This window comes from Barbatula barbatula, assembly GCF_947034865.1.
Source record: "Barbatula barbatula genome assembly, chromosome: 7".
Classification (NCBI taxonomy): domain Eukaryota; kingdom Metazoa; phylum Chordata; class Actinopteri; order Cypriniformes; family Nemacheilidae; genus Barbatula; species Barbatula barbatula.
In genome coordinates this window covers 3693560-3717529 of record NC_136770.1, presented here as the reverse complement: position 1 = coordinate 3717529, position 23970 = coordinate 3693560, and the positions used below count along the sequence as shown (strand labels likewise).

General features: G+C 38.9%; 1 protein-coding gene across 1 annotated transcript; it reads right to left on the bottom strand.

Annotated features, from left to right (window-relative positions):
• Window positions 1-365: 365 nt before the first annotated feature.
• Window positions 366-22058, bottom strand: ccdc88aa (coiled-coil domain containing 88Aa; the record flags this gene model as incomplete). Its single annotated transcript, XM_079460051.1, is given in 27 exon segments — window positions 366-1942; window positions 1944-1974; window positions 2973-3087; window positions 3395-3487; window positions 4137-4360; window positions 4466-4558; window positions 5322-5467; window positions 5743-5929; window positions 6006-6149; window positions 6419-6696; window positions 6869-7030; window positions 7113-7262; window positions 11560-11701; window positions 11783-11907; window positions 11986-12695; window positions 13383-13533; window positions 13621-13767; window positions 13841-13999; window positions 14369-14450; window positions 15947-16113; window positions 16232-16372; window positions 16510-16593; window positions 17558-17616; window positions 17922-17991; window positions 19830-19935; window positions 21219-21319; window positions 21999-22058. Coding segments are annotated over 27 exon segments (4620 nt in total). The 3' UTR covers window positions 366-1249.
• Window positions 22059-23970: the final 1912 nt, after the last annotated feature.

The following is a 23970-nucleotide window of genomic DNA, read 5'->3' as shown; positions in this document are numbered from 1 at the left end:
TTTTTGTCTCAATAGTTTGTGTCATGATATATCATAACACCCCTGTAAAAGTGTTTGAATTATGAACCTGAAACAAAAAAAATATTTTATAGGTTTCTTTGAAAATGTCTAAACATCAACACTTTTAGAGTGGGCTATAAACTTATTTTAAACACCCTGATGGCACATTTCAGTGTTAGTGGCTTTCCCCATATACCCCCACAAGAAAAAACATAAAATAATCCATTACAGATTTTTATTATTAGCTTAAAGCATCTGTTGTGCTAGAACATAAACATACATTAAAATCGTACAAAATGTATTTATATTCTTAAATACACTTAAAATGTAGAAACAAACCAGAAATGCTACCAGCCAATGAAAGCAGCATTAAAAGCATTTTTCTTTTATTCTGCATTGGGAAATATGGTGCTAATATACAGTGCACAGGACAACTAAAAATGACACGAACAGAGGGGCTAAGACACTTTCCACTCCACTCACTTTTTTTCTTTCAAGCATGTCATTCGGAAAAGAAAAAAAAGAAAAAAAGTATAACACACAAAATAAATCACCCAAATAAATGTAACAGGAATATAAAGACAGATAAGGGAAAAATAATGGTATAAATGATATATCTTTCATTGAAAGTTCCCATGGTTCTATGTGCCAGCCAAACCAAGACCCTATTTGTTGGCTCAATTTGGAAAAAGCCAACATCAGTTCAACTCAAGATAACTGATATAGCGCTTTTCACAATTTATTTGATTGCAATGCAGCTTCACAGAAAATGGGACAGTTCGAATGAACATTTGTCATTATTTGTTCAACCTCCAGTTGTTAAAACCTGTATACATTTCTTTGTTGTGCTTAACACAAATTATGATATTTCAATGAAAGTTTGTAACTAAGCCCATTTGGGTCACCAATGACTCCCATAGTAGTCTTTTGTCCTACTATGGGAGTCAATGGTGACCCAAAAACCCTACAAACTTTCATTAAAATATTTTCATTTGTGTACATCACAACAAAGACATTTTGTGTTTTGTGGCTACTCATAATGCATTTGCTGATTTCTTTGAGCGGAACCTAGTCCAACTGGTTACATCTGGAAAATAACCATTTACATTTATGCTTTTGGCAGAAGCTTGAATCCAAAGAGACTTAGAAATGCATTAAAGGTGCACATGTTTATCAGCATGCGTGTTCTCTGGGAACCATAACTCAATTTCCCCAGTGAGCATCAGGGCTTGATAAAACCATCCTGGTCTCATTGTCCAGATTCTGGTCTGACTGATATTCCCTTAACTACTGAAGTCTCACTGAAAATCGTGTTAGTGAAGACTGACTCTATAGTGAACTCAGAATCAAACATTTTCTCAGTTTTTCTGTCCTCTGCTTCTAAGTCTGTGGTTTCTTTCAAACCCCCCTCGCTAGGGTCACACTGATTCAATTGAGATTCAGCAGTGTTTTTATTTGGCAGGGATGCCACGGACCTCCCGGACGCGGTGCTGTGGACACTTGCGCGCCGACTGTTGCCCTCCGACGTGGAGATGACACAGCTGGCGCGAGGTAAACCGGAAAGTTCGTGGCCTGGTTTGGGGCTCCGCATTGGAGTGGCGAAGCAATTCAAACAGCCGGATACAGAAGAAGACTTCCCTTGAGTCTCGAGATCAGATTTCAGATCGCCCTCTGTACTCCTAACACTTTGAGTTTTATATAAACCGATGCTGGCTTTGTCCAACTTGTGGAATGAACGATCTCCAGGGGATCTTCCACTGCTGGATCTCCGTACCCCGCTCCCGGAGGAAGACCTCGGTTTGGACTGGTCGTGACCGGGATGGGCTGGAGAAGGGGTGTCATGGGATCTGTGATGTCTGTATAGTGGATCTGGACGGGGACTGCTGTCGCTGGACCAAGCGACATTCTCAAAGCTCACGCTGAACTCACCGCTGCTGCTGGCACTGTGGCCGCGACGTGTTTTCCCATTCAAGCCTGTTTAAAATGACAGCAAGTAATAAATAATTCATACATAGAATACATAATATACAGACAGAACAATTACCCTGACATTTAGTTAAGTTACTCATGACAATAGGACATTTTCGGGAAAGATATTTTTAACTCTTACTATGATTTTGGTCTTCAGGCCCATTTGCAACACTTGGTGGAATTGTATCTTGTAAATCTTTACCTGGAGGGTGAAACGCAAAGATGCAGTTAGAAAAACAGAGATTGGTGCTTCAGACAGACATATCCAGGTCAGGTGATAACTTATAGATGGTGTGTGCATTACAAATCCACGAAGATGTGTCATCTTTTGTTCATAGTTAAAACCTGTATATGTGTCTTTTGTCAGTGGAACACAAAAGAAGATCATTTGAGAAATGTCTCAGTGGTTTTGTGTTCAAACAATGGAAGTCAAGGTGGGCCGATGCGTTTTGGTTACCAACGTTCTTCAAAATATCTTCTATCGTGTTCTGCAGAAAAAAGAAAACCATACCGGTTTGGAATGACATGAGGATGAGTAAATGATCGGTCCCTGCTTCAGTCTTTCATCCTCTAGTCCATACATAACATGTTTTATCCTCTAATGACAGCTCATTTCTATGTAGCCCGGCTAACAAATGTATGTTCTGGGAACGTTTTTTCAAACGTTCTGTTTTGGTTGTGGGAACGTGATTAAAATGTTCCAAAAACGTAAAACAGTTTGCTTAACCTTGCTTTTATTTGTATTAGTTCCTACAACGTTATTGCCACCAAAAATGTATTGAAAGTACAATGTTCTGAGAACGTTTATTAGGAACATGTACAAAATTCCAGTTTGCTTAACGTTACCAGAGCGCTAATTTATGGTTAGCATAAGGTTCCTACAACATTCGTTCCACTCACATTTTCCTATGCAGTGCTGCAATATTCTCTTTCAACATCATGTACCTTGATTGAGAATTGTATTTTGACCGTCTACGGAACAGTAATGATGTATGGATGACCATGATGATGATGTGGAGGGGATTTTCGACATGCCGTTGGAGTTCTGTAATATCTTCTCTTCTTGTTCAGAGTCTTCGTCTATACAATCCTCTGCCTGCAGCAGGTCATTCATGGCTGAGATGGAACAAGAGATGAAGATGATAAAGGACCACAAGATGAAGGATGCCCTGCGGTGCAATGCCTCGACCAATTCTATTCATTTTAAAGGGGCCATGCATGGCCATATTATCTAGATTTTTTAAAAACTTCATTTTGAGTCATGCAATAATGCAGCTACAACAAGCTATTTTATGTCAAAAGAGAAAAATCTGACAGCTCATGACCCATTCAACAGCGGCAGCGCTACGCCTGAAGCAAAAGTAATTCAAGACCGTTCTTTATGAAACAAATGAGCAGTGGAAAAGCCGACGTTAGTTCTTACACAGAGATCGACGGAAGAGGGACTTGACTTTCTCGGTCCCTCTGTGATCCTTTGCTCGGTTACGCTTAACATGAAACATTTTCAGAGGGATGACTTGAGCACCACGATGGACGACATGAAGACAGGAAGGAAGGGGAAACATGAACATTAGTTTGGTATACACATACACATACACCTTTTCACCACTTCTGTGAACCTTTCATGCTTTTAGAATCAATGTGATGTGCATTTTCACAGCCATTTTATCGTGTTTTAAGAACAAAAGATGTATGCAAGGAACATTTCTAAAGGTGGCGTGTGTCATTTCTGCACCGCTGAAACCAAACAGAAATTGGAAGATGTTGTTTACGATTTCTCTGCATATTAGTATTTTAACATGGCAAAAATACCACACATCACCTTTAAACAATGTGGAACACAGCATGCACACGCCAGACTTCACATGCACAGGAAACACATCATATGTTAAAACATGTTTATTCAGATTTATTTGGTTCCTCTTTAAGGTCTCTGCAGCAGGCGTTTCTGGCATTTGAGGAGCTGAAGTTGAAGATTTTTCTAAGAAGAACAGGTGTGTTCATATTTCTTTCCTTCACACAGCCGTCCCATGACAGTCGACGAATTTTTGCCTGACCACTGGATGCTGGAGCTGGAGCAAACGGCGTACTGTTGATCGAAAGGACTTTTTCTGAAAGTTCCTGCTTGGACGGTGAGCGTTTCAGGTAACTGAGATCATACTCACTGCTGCTCTTTCTAGGGGAGGGGCCATCGCCGTTAAGGGAGTTGGAGGCGGATTCCTCCGAGCCCTGAGAACCGGTTAAGGAACCGTTGTCACGGCAACGCAAGTTATCCAGACCCTCGCAGGACTCTGAGTGGAGAGGAGGAGCCGAGGAATGAAAGTGTTGCTGGTCGCGACTTCGAGTCTTCATCAGCTTCTTCATCTTCAGCGTAATCCAGTTCTTCTGTCTGCAGTGATGAGAGTTCTTTAGAGCTCAAAACACAGAAACATGATAACACCATCGTGACCGCTCATCCAAACAAACGTCTGAAACCGTGTCTGTAGGACATTACCTGCGTGGAGGTGACGGGTCATAAAACTTGTACTGATCCATGATTTTCTCCTCCAGCTTTTCTTTCTGCCTTCTGAGTTCATTTAGTTTGTCTCTGTCGAAACAAACGTAAAGTTGGGGTTTCTTCTAGAAAACTGTTCAGTTTGGGTCAAATATCCCCCAGAATGGAAGAAAATAAACGAGATAATATATACAAAAACTAAAAACCAAAAACCAGATAAGTCCAACCCCTAAAACCCTTAAAAAAAGTTCTTTGGAATAATTTATGCAGAAGAGTTTATTTGCTATGACAGATAACTGTTTTTAAAACTTTTCAAAAATCATGTTTTTTATTGTGCATCCCAAATTATATTAATCGAACTGCAGTTGGGTTGTTTTAATAAAGTAATAATAACAAAAAAATACAGTTTTTGCAAATTAACTGTATATAAAATAGAATATGCATAACACAGCATTTGATATTAATAAAGCGCACAGAAGTCATTATAAACAATAAAAACAATAAATAAAATAAATGAGTAAAATAATTAAGGTTTGTCAAACGATTAATATAATAATAATCCAGAATATAAATTTTATTTTTACAAAAAAATATGCCTGTGTTCTGTCCATATTGATTTTGTATCTATAAACACATCCACATATATCTATTTAGGAAATATTTACATTTATTTATTATATTTACAAATAATTTAAATTATACATTAATTATCTTCTTTTATTTTTCTTAAATATATGCATGTTTTTATGAATACAAAATTAATACGCACAGTACACAGACAAAAAGTATGTAAACACAAACGACAGCCCTAAAATAAATAAATTAAAACAGTATTTTGCCAAACCATTTCTCTCACATGTGTTGTCTTTGTTCCACATGGAACAGGTCTTTGCTCTCCATTGTCTGATCTAGAAGGGTCCGGTTCTGCAGCATCAGACTCTGGATCTGGTCCAGCAAGTGGCGGTTTTCTTCTTCCAAGTTCCCCTTCAGCTGGGTCAACAGCTAAGACAGAGAATCCACAGACACAGACGATGTATAAACACATGTAGAAATATAAAAGATCAGACACTTTGTCACAGAACTGTACAGGTATGGTGCGTTTGAATACTCGACATCAAGCTTTACCAGTCAGATCATGGTAATGCTGGTCCACATGCTAATCATAAACAAACCAGCTTGGACTTTGATACTCATGCTGATCTAAAAAGCCTTTTCCAGTAGCAGATGGAAGGGAAAATGTAAGAAGGGTTTCTGTCTTGCTTTGTTTGACCGTGTACCTCACACTGGTTGCTCAGTTTAATGGTGGTGATGTCCAACTGTTGGTTCTGCTCTTTGAGTCTGGACAGATCTGACTCCAGCTGTTTCTGCTCCCGTTTGCTAGAGTTCAGCTGACTCTTAATGTCGCTGTGCTCCGTCTGAAGTCCCTCATTTTCCACTAACTGCTTCTGATAGTTCAGATTCAACCTGAGTAGAGGATGAAGGAAAGTGTTTTTACGATGTTTTTTGAGGACGCAAACACACACATCTACACAACACTGACCAGTCCTTCTCATCTCGTAGTCTTTGGCATTCTGCTGTTGTGTTTCTCTGTGTTAATATCTCATTCTGCATCTTCTGCTGTTCTTCTCTCAGAGCTTTCTTGAATCCTTCCAGTTGAGCTCTCTGCTGAAGTAATGTGTCATACCTACAGATAAACACACAAGCACAGTTACTGTTTCTTCTTCATATACTGTATAGCTAGCCTTTACGTCAGCATACAGTGTATAGCACAAATTCACTGTTTCACAAATTCACAAATTTCACATATATATATATGTATATACAGTAAACAAGTATATTTGATTGTTTGAAGATGTTGTTGTTTAGAAAACAAGAAACGAGAAATCTTTTGCAGTGAAGATTGGGTCATATAAAAAAACTGTCACTATAAGAACTGAGCGTGCGTGTACTGACCTGTCCTCCAGTGATCTGTGTTCTATCTCCAGGGTCCGATGGTTACTCTCCAGTGAGGAGTACCTGTGGGAAAGCACCTCCAGCTCGGCCGCTTGTCTCTCGTGCAGGACGCTCAGTCTCTCGTGATCTCGCAGGAGGAGTTCATTAACGGTGCGTAGATCTTCTCGCTCTCGTACCGCAGCCTCCCTGTCCGCCTCTGAACTCTGACGCTCCCGCTGCAGCTGGCCATTATGGGCTTTTAGAGAGGCATTCTGGGTAGACACAATGGAATTCTCAACCTGAGACGGACATGAAAGGGTTAAAGAAAGCCAGACAATTGATCAGACCTGCTTTCATTTTTACATTACATTTCCAGTAACGTGTAGTACCTGTATGTGCAATTTTGAAAAATGCAATCAACTCAAAAAGTAAAAATAATATAGTCAAGATTGCACATTTAATCCGACTCACTTGCAGTTGTGCATTGTGGGTCTGCAGAGTTGTGTTGCTCTCCTGCAGGGAAGCGGTCTGCTGCTGCAATGCAACTATTTGTGCCTGCAACCTGTCCGACTGTGTATGCAAGCTCTGCAGCTGAGTCTGCAACGCCTGCTTCTCTGCCAACAGCGTTGCGTTCTGCATGAGAGAAACCAAAAGTGAGCATTCGTTAAGAATTAAGTTCGATTTTGGATGCCAAATTTGACGCTGAAGGACTTACGTTTCTCTCCACCTCTATCAGTTGATCTTTGACCTTGAGCAACGCCCATGTGGTTTTCTGGCTCTCTATATGCCACGCCCTCTCTGGTGGAGAGCGTTGACAGGACTTCTCCTCCTGCCTCTTAAGTAAAGCCTCATAGTTCTGTTTGACCTGAAAAATAGTTGACATTACTGATTCTGTCTGTAGTTGCAGCAGTTCCATTAATATGCCAGAGGAGAACTGGCCCTCCTGGTTGAGTCTGGTCTCTCTCAGGGTCTTATCTCCATACATATACATATATAAACTTATAGTGAAGTTTTGTTTCCTTCTCACTGTAGCTTACTCATTGGGAGACTGCTTTTTAAGCTTCTGTGGGTTTATACTCCATAAACGTCGTTTAACTTTAAAGACCCAGTGAAATAAATAATGACAATTCCAATTTTTTCATGAAATCTTGCAGCGTTTATTGTAAATAGCTTACCAATGTAGGTCATGTGCTCTCATAATCTTCAGTTAAAATCTGAAAATGCCCCTCCTCCTCTAGTTACTATCCATCTCAAATGATGTCAATTAGACGGCTTGGGCGGAGTTTTACACGCCCCCAAGCTTCCACTCTTTTTTGGCACAAATAGGAAAAAAGCCCCAAAGCTTCATAATGCTTCATTCACCCATCACTATTCGCTAGCTAATGTTTTCTGATTTTAATGTGTTTGAGGGACTATTTTGTCACACAGATGAGTCAGCTAGGGAAGAGGAAGGACAGGCAGCACAGCAAGGGACACCAGGTGGATTAACTGCAGTTAGTGATCTAGGGACTCCGGAAAGTGGTCCAAAGCAGGTTCATCTCCCACAGTACCCCCTCAGCCAGTTTGGAGTTCAACAAAGAGCATTTAACAAGGGATGGTTTGAGCAATTTAAATGGCTGGAGTACTCTGTCTCATGTCTCATGTCGCCTATACGGAAGGCAAAACATTCGTGCTAATAAAGATGCACTCAGTTCCTCTGGGTTTTCAAATTGGAAGAGGGCTTTGGAATCCTTCCGGGAGCATGAAAGAAGTGCCCTCCACATTTCCACCATGACATGCTGGCAAAGTTTTAAAAGCACAAAAACTCATGGGGATGTAATTGAGCAGCTGAAAACTGCTAGTGCAGCAGAAATCTCAGAGAGGCGCCAGTACCTTCACCGTATTGTGGGAGCAACCACCTTTTTAGGAAAACAAGGCATCCCATTCCGGGGGCATGATGAGCAGGAATCTAGCCAGAATCAAGGCAACTTTATTGAATGTATGAAGCTCCTTAAACAATTTGACCCATTTCTACAAAAATATACTCCCCCTTCTCATACCACGTACCTCTCTCTTTTTTCCCAAAATGAAATGATAACCAGCATTTCACAAGAAATCACAGAAAGCATCATCAAGGAAATGAAGATTGCAAAGATGTACTCTGTGATGGCAGACGAGGCCAGAGACAGATACACAGAGCAGCTTGCTGTCTGTGTGCGTTTTGTTACGCAAAAGGGCGTAGTGCGAGAGTGTTTTCTTGGGCTTCGGAAGTTACAGGGCTTTGATGCAAAGTCCATTGCAGATGAGATAGAGGCAATGTTACAGTCGCACAACTTGGGTGACCTACTGTGTGTTGCACAAGCCTATGATGGGGCATCTGTCATGAGTGGAGCAGTGGGCGGTGTCCAAGCCCGCTTCAGAGAGCGACACCCTGAAGCAGTGTATTTGCACTGCTATGCACACGAACTCAACCTTGTTCTGTGCTACACATGCAAAGCTTTACCTGAAGCTACCACATTCTTTGAACTGCTGGAGAATGTGTACACATTTTTCAGCAACTCACTTGTGAACCACAACAAGTTCATAGAAATCCAGAAACAACTTGGATTAAGGCCATCTGAACTTGTGCAGCTTTCCACAACAAGATGGGCGTGCCAGGTGAGGTCTGTCAATGCTGTCTTGAACAACCTTTCTGCCATTTTAGCATGTCTCCGCAACATGAACAAATCCATGGCCCTAGGGATCCGGTCAAAGCTCTGCAAGACAAAGACACTCTACATGCTTGTGATGTTTTCCAAACTCCTCGGCATAACTGAAGGTCTACACCGGTACCTGCAGGGGGAAAAGATTGGACTTGGGCAAAGCAGTTCAGTACAAGACGGCAGTCCTTCAAACTTTGACAGAGCTCCGCACAGACTCTGGTGGTGAAGATGTGTTCAGGAGGGGCATGGCCTTATGTGAGGCAAATGACATACAACTCCCTGTTGGTCCCAGGCAAAAACAAAAAAAGATATGATGGTTTTGTGGTGGAGTCAGCCTGTGGTTCAACCTCCAATCTGACCACCTCAGATGAATTGAGACAACAGCTTTTTCATCCATGCCTGGACAGGATGGTAGAGGAACTCACCCATCGGTTTTCAGGTCTGGGAGAAGCACTTATGTCAGGTATTCATGCTTGCAACCCAACCACAGAGACCTTTCTCTTTGAAGAAGCCCTCAAAAGCCTTGCTTCCCATTATAAGATTCAGTTGAAGCCAGAAGAACTCCTAGTGGCTAAAAGTTTCATCAAAAGAAGGATGGAGAAAGAGACAGTCCCTGACACCTCCACTGTGTTTCGTCTGCTTGATGAAGACATGTTTCCCACCCTGAAGGCTCTCTTCCAAGTTGCCCTGACGATTCCAGTAAGCAGCTGCAGCTGTGAACGCTCCTTCAGTGCCTTGCGCCGTCTTCATACATGGTTAAGGAACACCATGGGTCAAGACAGGCTCAACGACTTGGCCATCATGTCAATTGAAAAGGACAATTTGAATGACATCAACCCTGACAGCGTTATTGACAGATTCGCTCAATTAAAGCCACGTCGATACAGCCTTATGTTGTTGCAACAGAAATAGAAGACGACAAAAAATGCTTGATCAAGACAACAATAGGAGAGCAAAGATTTAGATTTGGTTTGCGAGAGAAAGAATGGAGGCACGGCAGTTGTAAAGGAATGCAAAGAAGAAATAGAAGAAAGTGTGTAGGAGGAAAAGAATGGAGAGTGAAAAAGGAGCAAAAGAATGGAGATACTTAATATGCTAGTTACTAAATAGGTTAGATATACAGAATTTCTGTATGGTTAATAGCTTTTTACATGTATATATTTATTAAATTCGGATAAGTCTGAAAATGAGCAAGGAGGAAAGATAATTGAGTGAAGAGGCAAGGACACGAATACACATGTGGAGCAGGAGAGGCTGGAGGACAAGAGGAGGAGAGATGATGAGGGAAGTGAGAAAGAAGTGAAAAGCAGGAGTTAAGAGAAGGTAGTCAGACAAATAAAGTTCCGTAACACAGTAATATAGGGTCATACTTTGCTATTTCCCAAAGAAATATCATATAATTTTAGTAAATGTTATTCCGTTGGCCTGATATTCGATTCAGAGTATTGAAGAGCACATTTACTTGGCACTGCAGCATTTGCTGTTTGCTAGTAGAGCAGCCTGAATTATTATGGCATGGATTCTGATGTAGCAAATTTGTCAGCTAAGCACAAACTAAACAGAACTGAACGCTTAAGATTAGTAATGATGTTTACACCAAATTCCAATATTTCCTATGTAGGCTAACTTAAAAATAGTCAGATAATGGTTGCCTCTTTTTAGTTGCCAGGGGTGAAAATGAGTCACCCTTAACATTTTTGGTGTTTTGGATTCACTATAGCTGGAGAACAATTAAATACAAAATAGGTTGTAGGCTCTACTGGGTGAATTTTTTTTTCTTCTATCATCATTTCCCCAGATAGTGTATAGATTTTTAGGCATTCTATTATCTCAAACAGCCTCCAAAATAGTGCATTTAGCTGACGTATGGGGGGGAAATAATCTCCCCGGGGGAGTATGCCCCTGGACCCCCCTAGGTTTGGGCTAAGCCCCGAATGTTTACATTGTCTGCCTCCGCCCCTGGACAGAATACGGAAGTAAAAACAATCGCAACTTCCAGTTCAGAGGGACATTTTCACATGTACATTCTATTTTCATGTTATATTATTGCAAATTGTATAATCTAGTAGTGATGATATTTAAAATAAAATAATCAAATTAAATCATATATTTCAATTAAACAATTTACAGTTTCTAACAATCTAACATTGTATTTAAAGTGTCTTCGATGTACATTGCATCGCATAGCAACTTGATATAATACCATGCATTTCAACGCTGTATACTGTATTTTATTAAATCATATATCATTATATATTTTTTATCATAATGCATGTAAAGCTGCTTTGCAACAATGAATTTATATTGAATATTCATATATATGAATATATATAAATAAAACTGAATTGAAAAATCCCAAAACATACTGAAATAGTCGTACAATGCGTTTGAACAGAGACGGTATAAAGAGACTGAGCACAAATAAAAAATGATTTTAAGAAGCCGCTAAACATATAAGAGTGGAAGTTGGGTTTGGCTCACAGTTTTAAGATCCTGCTGTAGCTGCTGGTTTATCTTGGACGACTCCTGCAGACGTGTTTCAAGACTTGTCATTCTTTCCTTTTTAATCTTCAGAGACTTCATCAGAGAAGAATCCAGCTCTGACACTAACTGCTGACACCCACTAAGAAAAAAAACAAAAGACTGTCTAACAAGTCTCCACAAGAAAGAGTCCTTCATGCTGTAGTATTAGTGTTTGAGTTACTGGTCTCCAGACTGCTGGTCTCCCATTCCCATCTCCAGCTTCAACCTCAGCTTCTCCAGTTGGTACGTCACTTTTTCAAGATCGATCTCCTTCTGTTGAGTTCTTAATCTCTGGTCCAGCAGTTCCTGCACAAACACAGATGTCCTTTGAGTATGCCGTATAAATACCAAGAGAAAACTGTATGAAAGCATAAAAATTGTAACCTCTCTCAATGACGTCAACAACTTCTTGTCCGTAGCAGCCTGTTGAAGCAGCTCTTGATTTTCCATCTCCTTCTCCAGATCTTTAATCTTGATAGAGACATCACTAACACAGTTGACATTTGTAACCATGGTACGGGTTTCTTTCTTAAGAACGGCCAACTTCATGCTACTGCTTTCGAAAGAAGCCTCCTGGATCTTCACTTTCTGTCGTAGTCGCCTATTCTCCTTCTCCAAGTGTTTCTTTTCTACCTCTTGGTGAATCTTCTCCAGTCCCTGGTGCAGATTGATTTGAAGGTTCTCAATCTCATGGAGTTCTGATTCAAGACAGTTTACGTTTTCTAAGGATGCATGCAGATGTTTATGTTCTGTGTCGCTGGCCAGCGCGTTTGTAAACGCTAGAGACGACTCGGGACTCTTAAAATTTTCCACTACACATTCAGATTTATCCTCTGTCGTTTCTTTTATCTTCTCAGTAAAGCATTTGGTCATGTGAATCCTTTGATCTTCTTGCGTGTTGATGTCATCTTCCAGAGTCCTTCGAGACGGGTATGTAGGGCACTCTTGGCTAATATAAGAGAGTGTGTCATCTGATGTAAGTCTGGCTCCTTGAAGGTCCTCAATTGCCCTTAGCAACCTCTGGTTCTCTTTTTCTAGTTTCAGCAACCTGCTACATGCCTTTTCTGTGACCTCCTGACCTAAAGACTTCAGCTCTGAAACCGTAAAGACGTAAAAAAAAATTGAAAATCATAATGCAGCAGTGGAAAAAAATTAAATGAAAATGTTCATTGAATCATCATTTCTAGATGTACTGTTGTCAGTCCAATCCAGTGTCTCTTGAGTTTAAAAAAGGATCAAACCTCAGGAAGACATAAAGTCATCCAACAGCAATGTAAAAGACTGACAGCATGACAAGACACATGAAATTCAAGTTATCGAATAAAAAACAATATTTTCAAACCTTTCCTAAATAAATGCATAAATATGACTGTTATTGTATTGCTTAAAAGTGAATATAAACTTGGTTTAATTCAACCATTTTTATGTAAACACAGAAACTGAATAGATCTGTCACTGACGAATAAAACTAAATTTGAACATGAAAAAATATATATTGCCATCTACGATACATATCTTAATGTTTTTGCATTGAGACATACGATACTTCAATATATTGTTACATCCCTTAAAAATACAGAGCATATTTTCTGTTATTTTTACATGTTTCTCCAGTTTTCATTTTCCGCAAATACATTCATATAAAATCTGTATTTTCTAATAGATCTGTAACCACTCGAGTACACTCCAATCCAAAAGCATAGACAAACTTTTATCAACTGTTTCATTTATATATTTACATGTATAAATGTGTATATATAGGTTAGTAAATATGTATTTACCTGATCCTGAATTGTGTTGAGGGTTCTTGCCGAGCTGTTCCAGCTCCCATCCGAGATGTTTTGATTCCTCCATGGTCCGTTTGTGAGAGAGCTCCAGCGTTACATTTCTCTCCATCAGCTCCGCTATGTGTCTACGATCTACGGCTCTCTCCTAAAACAACAGCAGAAAATATTGAAACAGTTAGAATAAAGCGGATAAGAAATCTCCTTTTGACAGGTTTCATTTCCTTTTTCTCACCTCCTCCACATCATGAAGTTTTGCCTCGAGCAGCAGGTTGTGTTTCTCCAGGTGATGCAGTTTGTCAGCTCGTGCTCTCGTGTTCTGTAGCTGTTCCTCCAGCATGACTTTGCTTTCCATTAACACCTGATTATCCTCTTTAAGCTCCTTTCATCAACAAAAAGAAAATGAAAAGTAGTAAAAGTGATACATGCTTTAAGTTAAGTTGCTATAAGCTCACCTCTAGCTTGACTTTGTAAAAGTCCATGTTGTGAAGTTTTTCTCGGTAGCGTGCCACTTCACTCTCTAGTTTGTCCGCTCTGATGGCTCTTTCTTTCACAGCGTCCAGCTCATCACGGTACATCCGGGCTGCTCGAGCATCTGTTAGAAGCTGCATGTTCTGCCACACACCCACAACACAGAGAAATGAACATAACAATACATACAAATGGGAAATAAACCGGACTTGAATCTATTCATCTTACAGAATTTAACTGTTATTTGCTTTAAGTGTTTTACAGATTTTTCACGTATAAAGTCCAAAAACTGTAATTGTTTGAGTGTTCACGTATTTTTCAAATACGTTCAAAAACCGTCAAATGACAGAAAGACCACAAATTGACTGTTTGTTACCATAAAAGTATCAGAAAGAATGCTAGAATTTTAAGTGTGCTGTTTGCAACATTTGCCTAAAACATCAGAGCTCTGGCCTGCATTGAGACACATTCATTGAAATAATAAAAATGTAATAAAATGTATTTTTCAGCACCTCCTGCTGAAGCTTTTTAAGCTCCGCCTCCATAGCGTCCAGGTCCTGCCTGCAGTCCAACAGCTGTTCACTCTTCTCTACTCTGTGACAAGCAAAAAACAAACATCGGCGGACATAAAAAACACACGTCTGGTTCACACTTGTCTGAGTTTTTATGTACTAAAAACTTTTATGTAATTTCTTAATCAGACCAGCAGTAAAAACTAAACACACACTAAAACAAAAGTCAAAAGTCGCGACCAACATCAAACATCAAAGTCGTGACCCGGCAGTATCAACGCATGACAAACTGCCGTCCATGTCGGTAGCACATGACTTGATGTTCCTGTGGCTAGCATTGTGTTAGTAGTGCCCGGATTCGTTTCCCGGGAAGCGCACATACTGACAAAATGTACTGAATGGATTAAAAATCGCTTTGGATAAAAGAAGCAAACATTTATACTTCACAACAACATTGGCTAAATAGATTTGTCAGGACATTAATGCCTGGGGAAATATTCCAGAACACAATCTGAGGACTGCAGCGGTATGAGCGCGGTGAGACTTGTAGATGGATGGAAAAATGTTGATGGACAGAAAGATGAATAAGTAAAAATAAGGGGGGGGTTAACTGCCTGTTGTGTTAGAGGATTAAAGTGGGTCAGCAGAATGAGGAAAGACCCTACATTCTGTCACTGTCTATTAAGTCTAAAGCAGATTTATAACCCAAATCATACACACCTGAACCAACTCAAACCATCATTCAGGATTAACACACCAAGAATAAGAATCACAAAGATAAAGTTTGAAAGTCCACACCGTAACTAAATATAACTATACAGAGGAACAGTATAGTTGAGATCACTTTAAAGTCAGCATTTTCCCATATCATGACGTATATCCAAGTTAAAGTAGGCGGGATCTGATTTCGTCCATCAGCCCTGTTGAAAAAAACCACACATGATGGTTAGGTAGGTTTTAAAGCATGGTAGCCGGTTTGAGCTGGTCATGTGCTGGTCCTGAGCTGGCTTAAGCTGGTCCTAAACCAGCTCATGACCAGCTTTAACCAGCACAAACCACCTACAATGCTTCAAAACCTACCTAACCATCATGTGTGTTTTTTTCAACCGTTGAGGATCTGATTGAAATCTTTTCAAGGAGTAGAGACGAATCCCCGACAGCCCCGCCCTCACGCCTTAACTCGTGACAGAATAAGTTGTTATATTTTGTTTGTTTAAAAAATAAAGTTCACATATAAACCGTTTATAAAAACACTACAATATTCTATTAATGTAAGAACGGTTCATTTAGATTTCATGGTGACTTTAAGAGCATTTTATTCAGTTGATGAATGATCAAACAATGACAGCCAATCAAAATCCATACAGATTTAAAGGGCTCACACATTTAAAATATAAAACTGCAGCATCTATTGGTGTGGATGCTATAGTTCTCACGTGTTCCCTCTGAATCGAACACATGACCTTGAACACATGATGAGCACCATGTACCGGTCCAGCTAAAACTCAGATGCCCTGGATTTGTTTGAGCTGGTCATTGATTATTTCTGTGCATGTCTAGGTCAGTGTGTGTGCTCACAGCTCCTGTTGGAGGCGTTTGATCTTGGCTTTAGCATCGGTCAGCTCCAGCGGCAGATGCTGTTGGGATAAAGGGAACCGGCATCCGGAGGACTCCGTGAGGGAGGGGCTTTCAGTGTACACTGCAGACTGCACAATCTCATTCCCCTGCATCAGCTCTACTATAGTCTAACAGCAGAGAGAGAGAGAGAGAGAGAGAGAGAGAGAGAGAGAGTAATAGAGGAACGGACATGTTAGAATCATCCCTACACCCCACTGATATTCTTATAAAGACTTCTGAAGGTACCTCAAACTGCCGGTATCGCTGCTCCACTAGCATTTTCAGATCGCTGATTATATTTCTGCAAAGATTTTCCCATTCCTCTGGACACAAACCCTCCATCTCCAGCCAGTGCAGATCAAAGACGTTCTCCTGACAGTGGGTCACCTACAGCGAAGCATTTGCACAAAGCATCGCTTTAATGATACATACATCGCCATCTTCATACTAACTCGAAATGAAATAAGACTTGTCTTTATTTTTCTTAGACAAGCGGGTTTGGATAGATGGATGGATTCCAGAACCTCTTGGATATGAGCTGCGATCGCTGCTTGGGTGTCAAAATCAAGACTCTGGATCTTCTCAATGTACTCTTCTTTCTTTTCACACTGTAAAAAAAGAAAGCATTCTGGTAAATAACGTTATTGCATCAAGCATCAATACGTTTTTTTATGTCAGTGTGAAGTCAAAGAGCAACAAGATTTTGGGGTCATTAGCATAATTTCAGTGTGTTATAATGTAACAGTGCTGTGGGTCTTTTACAGATATGCAAGAACTTGTTTACAATCTTGATAAAGTAAAATAAAACAGTTTTTTTTGTGCGAGTGACATTTACTTGAATATAGCGCGTTCACATTGAAAATGCTCAAAAAAGAAGTGCACTTTAAGTACCCGGACGATGCACTTTTTCAACCGAAAATATGGGCCGTTTCTCAATTCCAAAAACCCAAAGAACGGTCTTGTGTTCTTAGGAAACCTTCATGCGGATTCCGAAGGCACGCAAGGCTGCATACAATCATGCATCCTTGATATGGAGAACACATCCGGGTACTTTCATGCGTTCTCTCTACTTGAGTATTGGAACCGACTTTGACGGTTGTTGATGACATAGAGTGAGAACACAAGGACACAAGGTCGCTGAAGAACGCATATTGAGAAACGGGCATGAGGTATGGAACTGCAGTGATAACGCTTCAATCTGATGATGACTAAAGTATTGCTGGGTAAAACAGATGAAAACTACATTAAGTGAAGAATGCACAAATTGGTTTTTATTCACACACATTTTGCCGTGCGATTGACATCATTTGCGCTCGTCTGGGAAACCGATATACTTCCGGTTAGTATAAAACCATTTAGCATTCCATTTGGGACGATACTACCCTTCTTAAATTCACACACTACATAGTTGAGTGCATAGTGCATAGTTTCAGTGCATAGTGTACAGTATGTCATTTGGGACACAACTCAAGTCAAACTTCAGATTCAGAAAGCATGGAGTGAAACAAAAGACATAAGCTATCAAAATAAAAGTCATGATACATTATATACATAAATAATAAAACTAATTACCTGTACAGCACATCCAAGTAACAATAAGATCAACTTGTGGATTTCCTCCAGACTTTCCTCTAAAACAAAACAATACAATCTGAAAATGACCACGTGCACATTTCAGACCACAAATGACTCAAACACATCATAATAACATCTTCCTGAATCATAAATGCGAACTTCCCATCTACAGTATAAGCATTCCTTATAGAGCTTTCTGCGCAACAATAATAGAGTATTTGAACATAAATAAAGAACACACACCAGCTTTAACATACATTATAATACACTGATGTTTCTCTGAGAGTTCCTGACACATGTTCATGTCATTAGATTTAAGCCTCAGGAACAGTTCTGCATTGTTTTTCAAGAGCTGACGTACCACAGAGCGGGTTTCTGCCCAGCAGCAGCACGTTTGGAGGTGAAACCATAACCAGCTGATGCAGGGTCTCCTAAAATAGAGACAAATTCAGAAACAAACGAGATGAGATACACAGAATCTTCTCCCTAAAGACACCAACACTCAAGAAGCTTGCTTTCAAAAAGTGCGGATACCCAACCTGCTTGCCATCACTTTCAAGCGTTTAAACTGTTTGGGGGACTAATAATTGTCCTGGAACAGTAATTGTTCTTAACCATCCCAAATACTTCAGGAAACTCGTGCAGACCCCCGGGGGGAAGTCAATTATTAAACCTTGATGTGGGAATCAAGGGTTGAGGTCACCAGACTTCGTTTTCAAAAGCATGTAAAAGAGCCTTTGCAGAGGTACTTCAAGAACTTTTTATATTGTGATTATTTACCACAGATTCATTAGTGGTTATTAAATAAACACTAGGCACATAACCAGACGACCACAGCAGACAATTTCTTTACAGAGCATTTTAGCTAAAGACAGAAAGGCATTATTAATATTAAAATAACAATTTCATGTAATTTCATGTTTTCTTCTCGTCAGTGGATGTTTGAGTCAATACAAATGGACAAAAATGATCTTACTCCGACTGTCACGTATCCACAAGGGAATTCATTAATGCAGATTCTTGCTTATGCAAAAAACACGTTTTTATTTCTGCTGAATATGCTCGACCAGAGATTGATTCTTCTAAAACTCCCCAGGCTAACAAAACCCAAGAGAGGATGTCCAAGTCCATTTCAGAGTGATTTCTAATGAAGTCCAAACAGCTTATGTGTTTGATTAAATGAAACTAAAACTATAAACATTCGTTTTTCATATTTTGTTAGTATTTTTGTAAATCAGCCAATGTTTTTGGGTCTTTGTGTAAATATGCATAAATACCATTTAAAAGCAACATAGACAGCATTACTATTCGTCTATATTATTACATGGATATAACTCCATCATTTGGCTTGTCTGCTTTCTGGGGTAACATCGTTACTCTGACCAGTTTCACCAATAGCGAGAGAGAGAGAGAGAGGTCTGATGGGATGTGAATTGGGTCATTTTGCAGCTTTGCTGTGGGCCACTGCCGTTTCCTCGCTACTGATTAAACAGATGTTGGCTTGGCAGACTCATATCTAGGCCAATCTCTTAAGAGGAGGTTGCGGGTCTGATGGCGAGACTGTTTCCACGGGGACAGATGTGGAGGACGCAGAATGGGTCCTCTATGGAGAGGCAGGGGTAATGGGAAATTTAGGCAATAACTTTAGAACCTGTTGTTTTATTTAGGGGCCTCCAAATGTGAATGTAGCGAACATAATGTATTAGAGTAAACCTGACTTGTTATTGAACGTGCGCAACAGTGCTTGTTGAATCAAATTTCAAGTAGATTTAGTTCTTTATGTTTCCTTTCCTTATTTTCTTCAAAGACTTGAAAATAAATGAAGCCTTAAACCAAATCAACGTGCCTGGAGATAAATATGAATTGTTGAACACAACAAAAGTATAAAACTTCGAAATGAGCACGTGTTAAAGTAGACATCTCACTGAGTACTGCAAGTGATGGATTAAAACCAGGAACATCGGTAATTCACAAAACTACTGTCTATAAATCATTTTTTTGAAGCAAACAACACCATATGTTTTAGGTTAACAGCACAATATTAAAACATATTTTTTTTTAGAAGTTTAAGAGCAAATCACTTTTATCAACTTCTGTTGGTATTTTTACTGAAAAATGTTCACCGAATGAAATCTCATAGTTCTGTCTTGAAAGGGTAATGCGAAAAATAATATTTCCAGAGGTTAAAACTGGATTCTGGAATCCCTATTCTTGCACACTTTTTAAAATAAATCCTTCAAAAGGTACCGGAGAAATATTTGTGCCTTACCTGGTAGTATGTTTTGATGTGGTAAATGAGAACAGACAGATTTTGAGCTCTCTGGCTGACATCATTATTCACTTTGTTTAAGCCTTGAACGGTCCCTTCGGGATTTCTGTGAAAACCAGTACGTAAAACATTAACTTATATCATCTAAAACACGGTTCTCAGAACCGTTGAGTATATGATCCTGGGCTAAGGGCAAAACTAAAAAACTAACAATCAGTTCTTTCGGATTTTCAGACTTCATTCCTCAAGTAAATAATACAACACATGAGTCTTTAAGCACACATTCAAGTCTTTTTGTTTTTCCACATTGACCATAGTTTAACCAAGATATTTGCAGCAAAACTATGGTTTTACAAATGGTGATCGATCTAACATGCACTTTTACTTAAAAAAATAAAATAAAGCTTGTTGTTTAGTTTATACTTTTATAAGGTAGAAATACAGTCAAAAGAATTGAGCCTTAATTCGCCTTTCCTCCATCATTTAGCAGCTCAACGTCCAAGTCCTGACACAGTGACCTCATACAAGGCTCTCCCATGATGCACTTGTGTCTGGGATGAAGTCCATGCCACCCTCACAAAAAAAATCTCAGGACAAGTACTAATCCAACAACCTCCCCCAATCCATGGGATTACAGAGACCAGTTTCATACTCTACTGTTTACTATCTCAGCATCTTCACAGATTAGTTTGCTTTGGAAAATACAGTGTAGTGTCTTTATCATTACAGCAGATAAACATAAACAAAACATTCTGCTGTGTGGAAAGAGAGACATTTAAGGAGAGAAACCTTCCACCCATATGCACCCATCCTAATTTTATCCTGAAATACAGCCCAAACGATAGACTACAAAGTGTTCCTTCATTGCCGTAACAAAGCGTACTGTGTTTTGGGCTTTCTGTATGGAACGGGCCATTTAAAAGCTGAAACACATGTTGTGTGCAACAACTGCTCGATATTACAAGCAAACAAGACCGAGGGGTGGAGGTAATTTTATAGTTAGATGTCTAGACAGTTAGCATAATGTTTGCATAACACATGGAGAGACAATAAGACGAATGCTAATAAACTCAGTACATCACTGAATTGCTTTGAATTAAAAGTATTAACTAAACAACAAGCTTTATTTTATTTTTTTAAGTAAAAGTGCATGGTTTATGTTAGATCGATCACCATTTGCAAAACCATAGAGTTACTACAAATATCTTGGTTAGACTTAATGTAGGAAAACTTTAGTTCAATTCCAAAAAGACTTGAATGTGTGCTTAAAGACTCACGTATTTATCCAAAATTCCTTACAAAAGGTATACAGAATACCAAGCAAAGATCAATTTCTATACTGCATATACAGACACATTACACATACTTATACATATAAAACATACTTACATTTGATCCATGACCGTGTTTAGAAATATGCCGTCAACTAATTCAGTGTATTCGGAGAACATGTTGCTTTCTTGATCACCTAGTTGACCAAATGTCTTAACCTTAAACATAAACAGATATTGACGGTTTAGCATAACATAGAATTTGGCAGCCACATATTGCCACTTAAGTAATTGTATGTAAATGTACATTATGTGTCATAAACATATAAGAAAAAGTTAAACATATTTGATGTTGTAACTAGTCACATGTCGAATCTCAGATTCATCACATTGCAATTTTACATAACTGTCATACAGTATCACGCTTTAACTATGAATTTATAACAGTAAAACTATTATAATGGCAGATTGATAACATTAAGTTTGATTACAAGGTGTATTACAACAAATACCATAGCTAAACCGAGTAAATTTGTGGTTACTGTGGTTTTTACTTCAAATATAACCACGAAAGCATTGCATAGTTAAACCCATAAGAAATAAATACTGTCATATACTTTAGAGTTTACCACGGTAAACTTTATATACATTCCTATATACTATAGTGTTTTGAGCCTTATTTTTAAATAGTTAGTAACATTATTTACAATAGTTTATAAATGAACTATACAGAAAACTGTACAGTTACAAAGTGTAGTCATTACTATAATAATATACCACAGTATACTATAGATGTATTTGCGGAAATCATTGTTGATTTTTGTAAGGGGAGATTCTCAGTGATACAAACTGACACAGTGACAAAATTGCAACGAAAAGAAATAATACCGCAACTTACCCAAGTAACAAGAGGGCTGGTCATAAACTGCTCTAATATGACTTGCATCTCACAATCCATATTAAACAATCAAAGATTTACCAGTCATAAAAACACTTGAAATAAACAGATCTGAGGAATAATACAGTACATCCACATAAATCCAGCAGTTTTATTCCAGCGGACCGAATACATGCAACCGCATCGTCTGAAGTCAAATCTGCAATTCACGCATGATTTAATATTCAAGTGGCTTGTTTGTTGGTCGTCAACACACTTGTTTGTTATTAGGTCGAAAATAAACGCAGATTGTTGCTGTTTAAATCTTCCGTCCTCGACTGCCGCATCCTTCAGACATCAAGCCCAAACTGCAGTGTGCGCGAGGGGTGTTGACTTCCGAGGGGCCATTAGGCTACTCACTCACTCACTCACTCACTAACAAGTGGTAGCAAAAACAATATGGTGTTTCAGTAACCGTGAGTTTGGGCTGATTTCATTATTTACATGCAAACTTGTCAAATTTGTAAAAAGAGACTTTTTTTAAGTGAAAACGTTTTTTTGACGTTTCCAGACTCCCGAGTGCCCTAAACCGGACTGTAATTCAATGTCAACGGGTCTGGTTTAGTCCATCGGTGACCTTAATCTGTTACAAACAGCTTTCAACCCCCCCCCAAACCCCCTAAACAGCAGTCAAATATTATAACAAGATTATTCAATTTAAGATCTCATTTAAAAAATAAGATTGTGTTTATTAAAATAATGATCATTAAATATATATAATTTGTGTTTATTAAATTGATTTCAGAATGATAATTGAATACATACATTTGAAACGTCAGTTTTGCTTGATTTTGTGTATAGATTTAAACATTTATTTAATATAATTACACTCGTTGGGTGAAATAATCCAGAGGAAGATGTTGCTGCTTAATTGTTAACTAGTATTATGGCGACATCTCGCGGACGAATTATAAACTGCAGCATTGTTTTGATTACCAACCCCACACAAACACAGGGACTAAGACGCACGCACGCACGCACGCACGCACGCAGTGTGGGGGAATGTGTTTCCAAAGCTATATCGAGTTTTATTTTGTACAAACTGTAGGCCTTCTATTCTATCTCCTTACATAACCATGACAGAAATCTTTCTGCATTTGACAAAAATAAATAGTACATCCTTTCCAAAGGTTAGCAAAAAATGTCCCCACTAGGTCTAAAATGACTGGTAGGCTACTAAATTTAGGCTCGTTTGAATGTGGATGACAAAACAATACTGTATAACATCATCTGCAAACAAGTAACTAAACTTTTTCAGTACTATTATCTACATAACTCTTCTCACTATTCTGCTATATTTTCTTTTCAAGGGAACATGTGTTCTCCTAATGCATGTCACAGTTATGAAGTCAATGAGCTTCTTCACACCCGGCAAATAAACTGCTCCCTCAAGAGAGCACTGCATTGATTTGGCTTTGATAGACATTTTCTCACAACCCGTCACATCGATACAGTGAGAAATCCATTGGAGCAACATTGCCTATATTTACAACCAGCAGTCAACGTTTAATGAACATTTTAATATTTAATTATAACAGTCAGTCAGGGTGCTATACTCGTATGGTGAAGTTTTCATTCCATGTAAGAAAACCATAATGCACACGGGAATATAACTCGGTCCGATATATTACCCATGCCACAGCAAGCAGTTTCATACAGAAATATATACATATAGAGTATATCACAAGATACATTGTATAATAGGAGGTAGTCATCCGGAAAGCGACAACAGATACGGTTTATAGCAGCATATATAAGGCAAAGACATGCTATTAGCATCAGGCCACAAACTATAGAGAAATCAAAGCAATGTGACCTGTAGAAGTGCACCAAAAAGCAGCCGAAAAAGATTTTTGGGATTAATATCATAATGAATGATATATAAAACGCTATTCTATAAAGCTATATTTAAAGGGTATAAGCTTACCTTGCA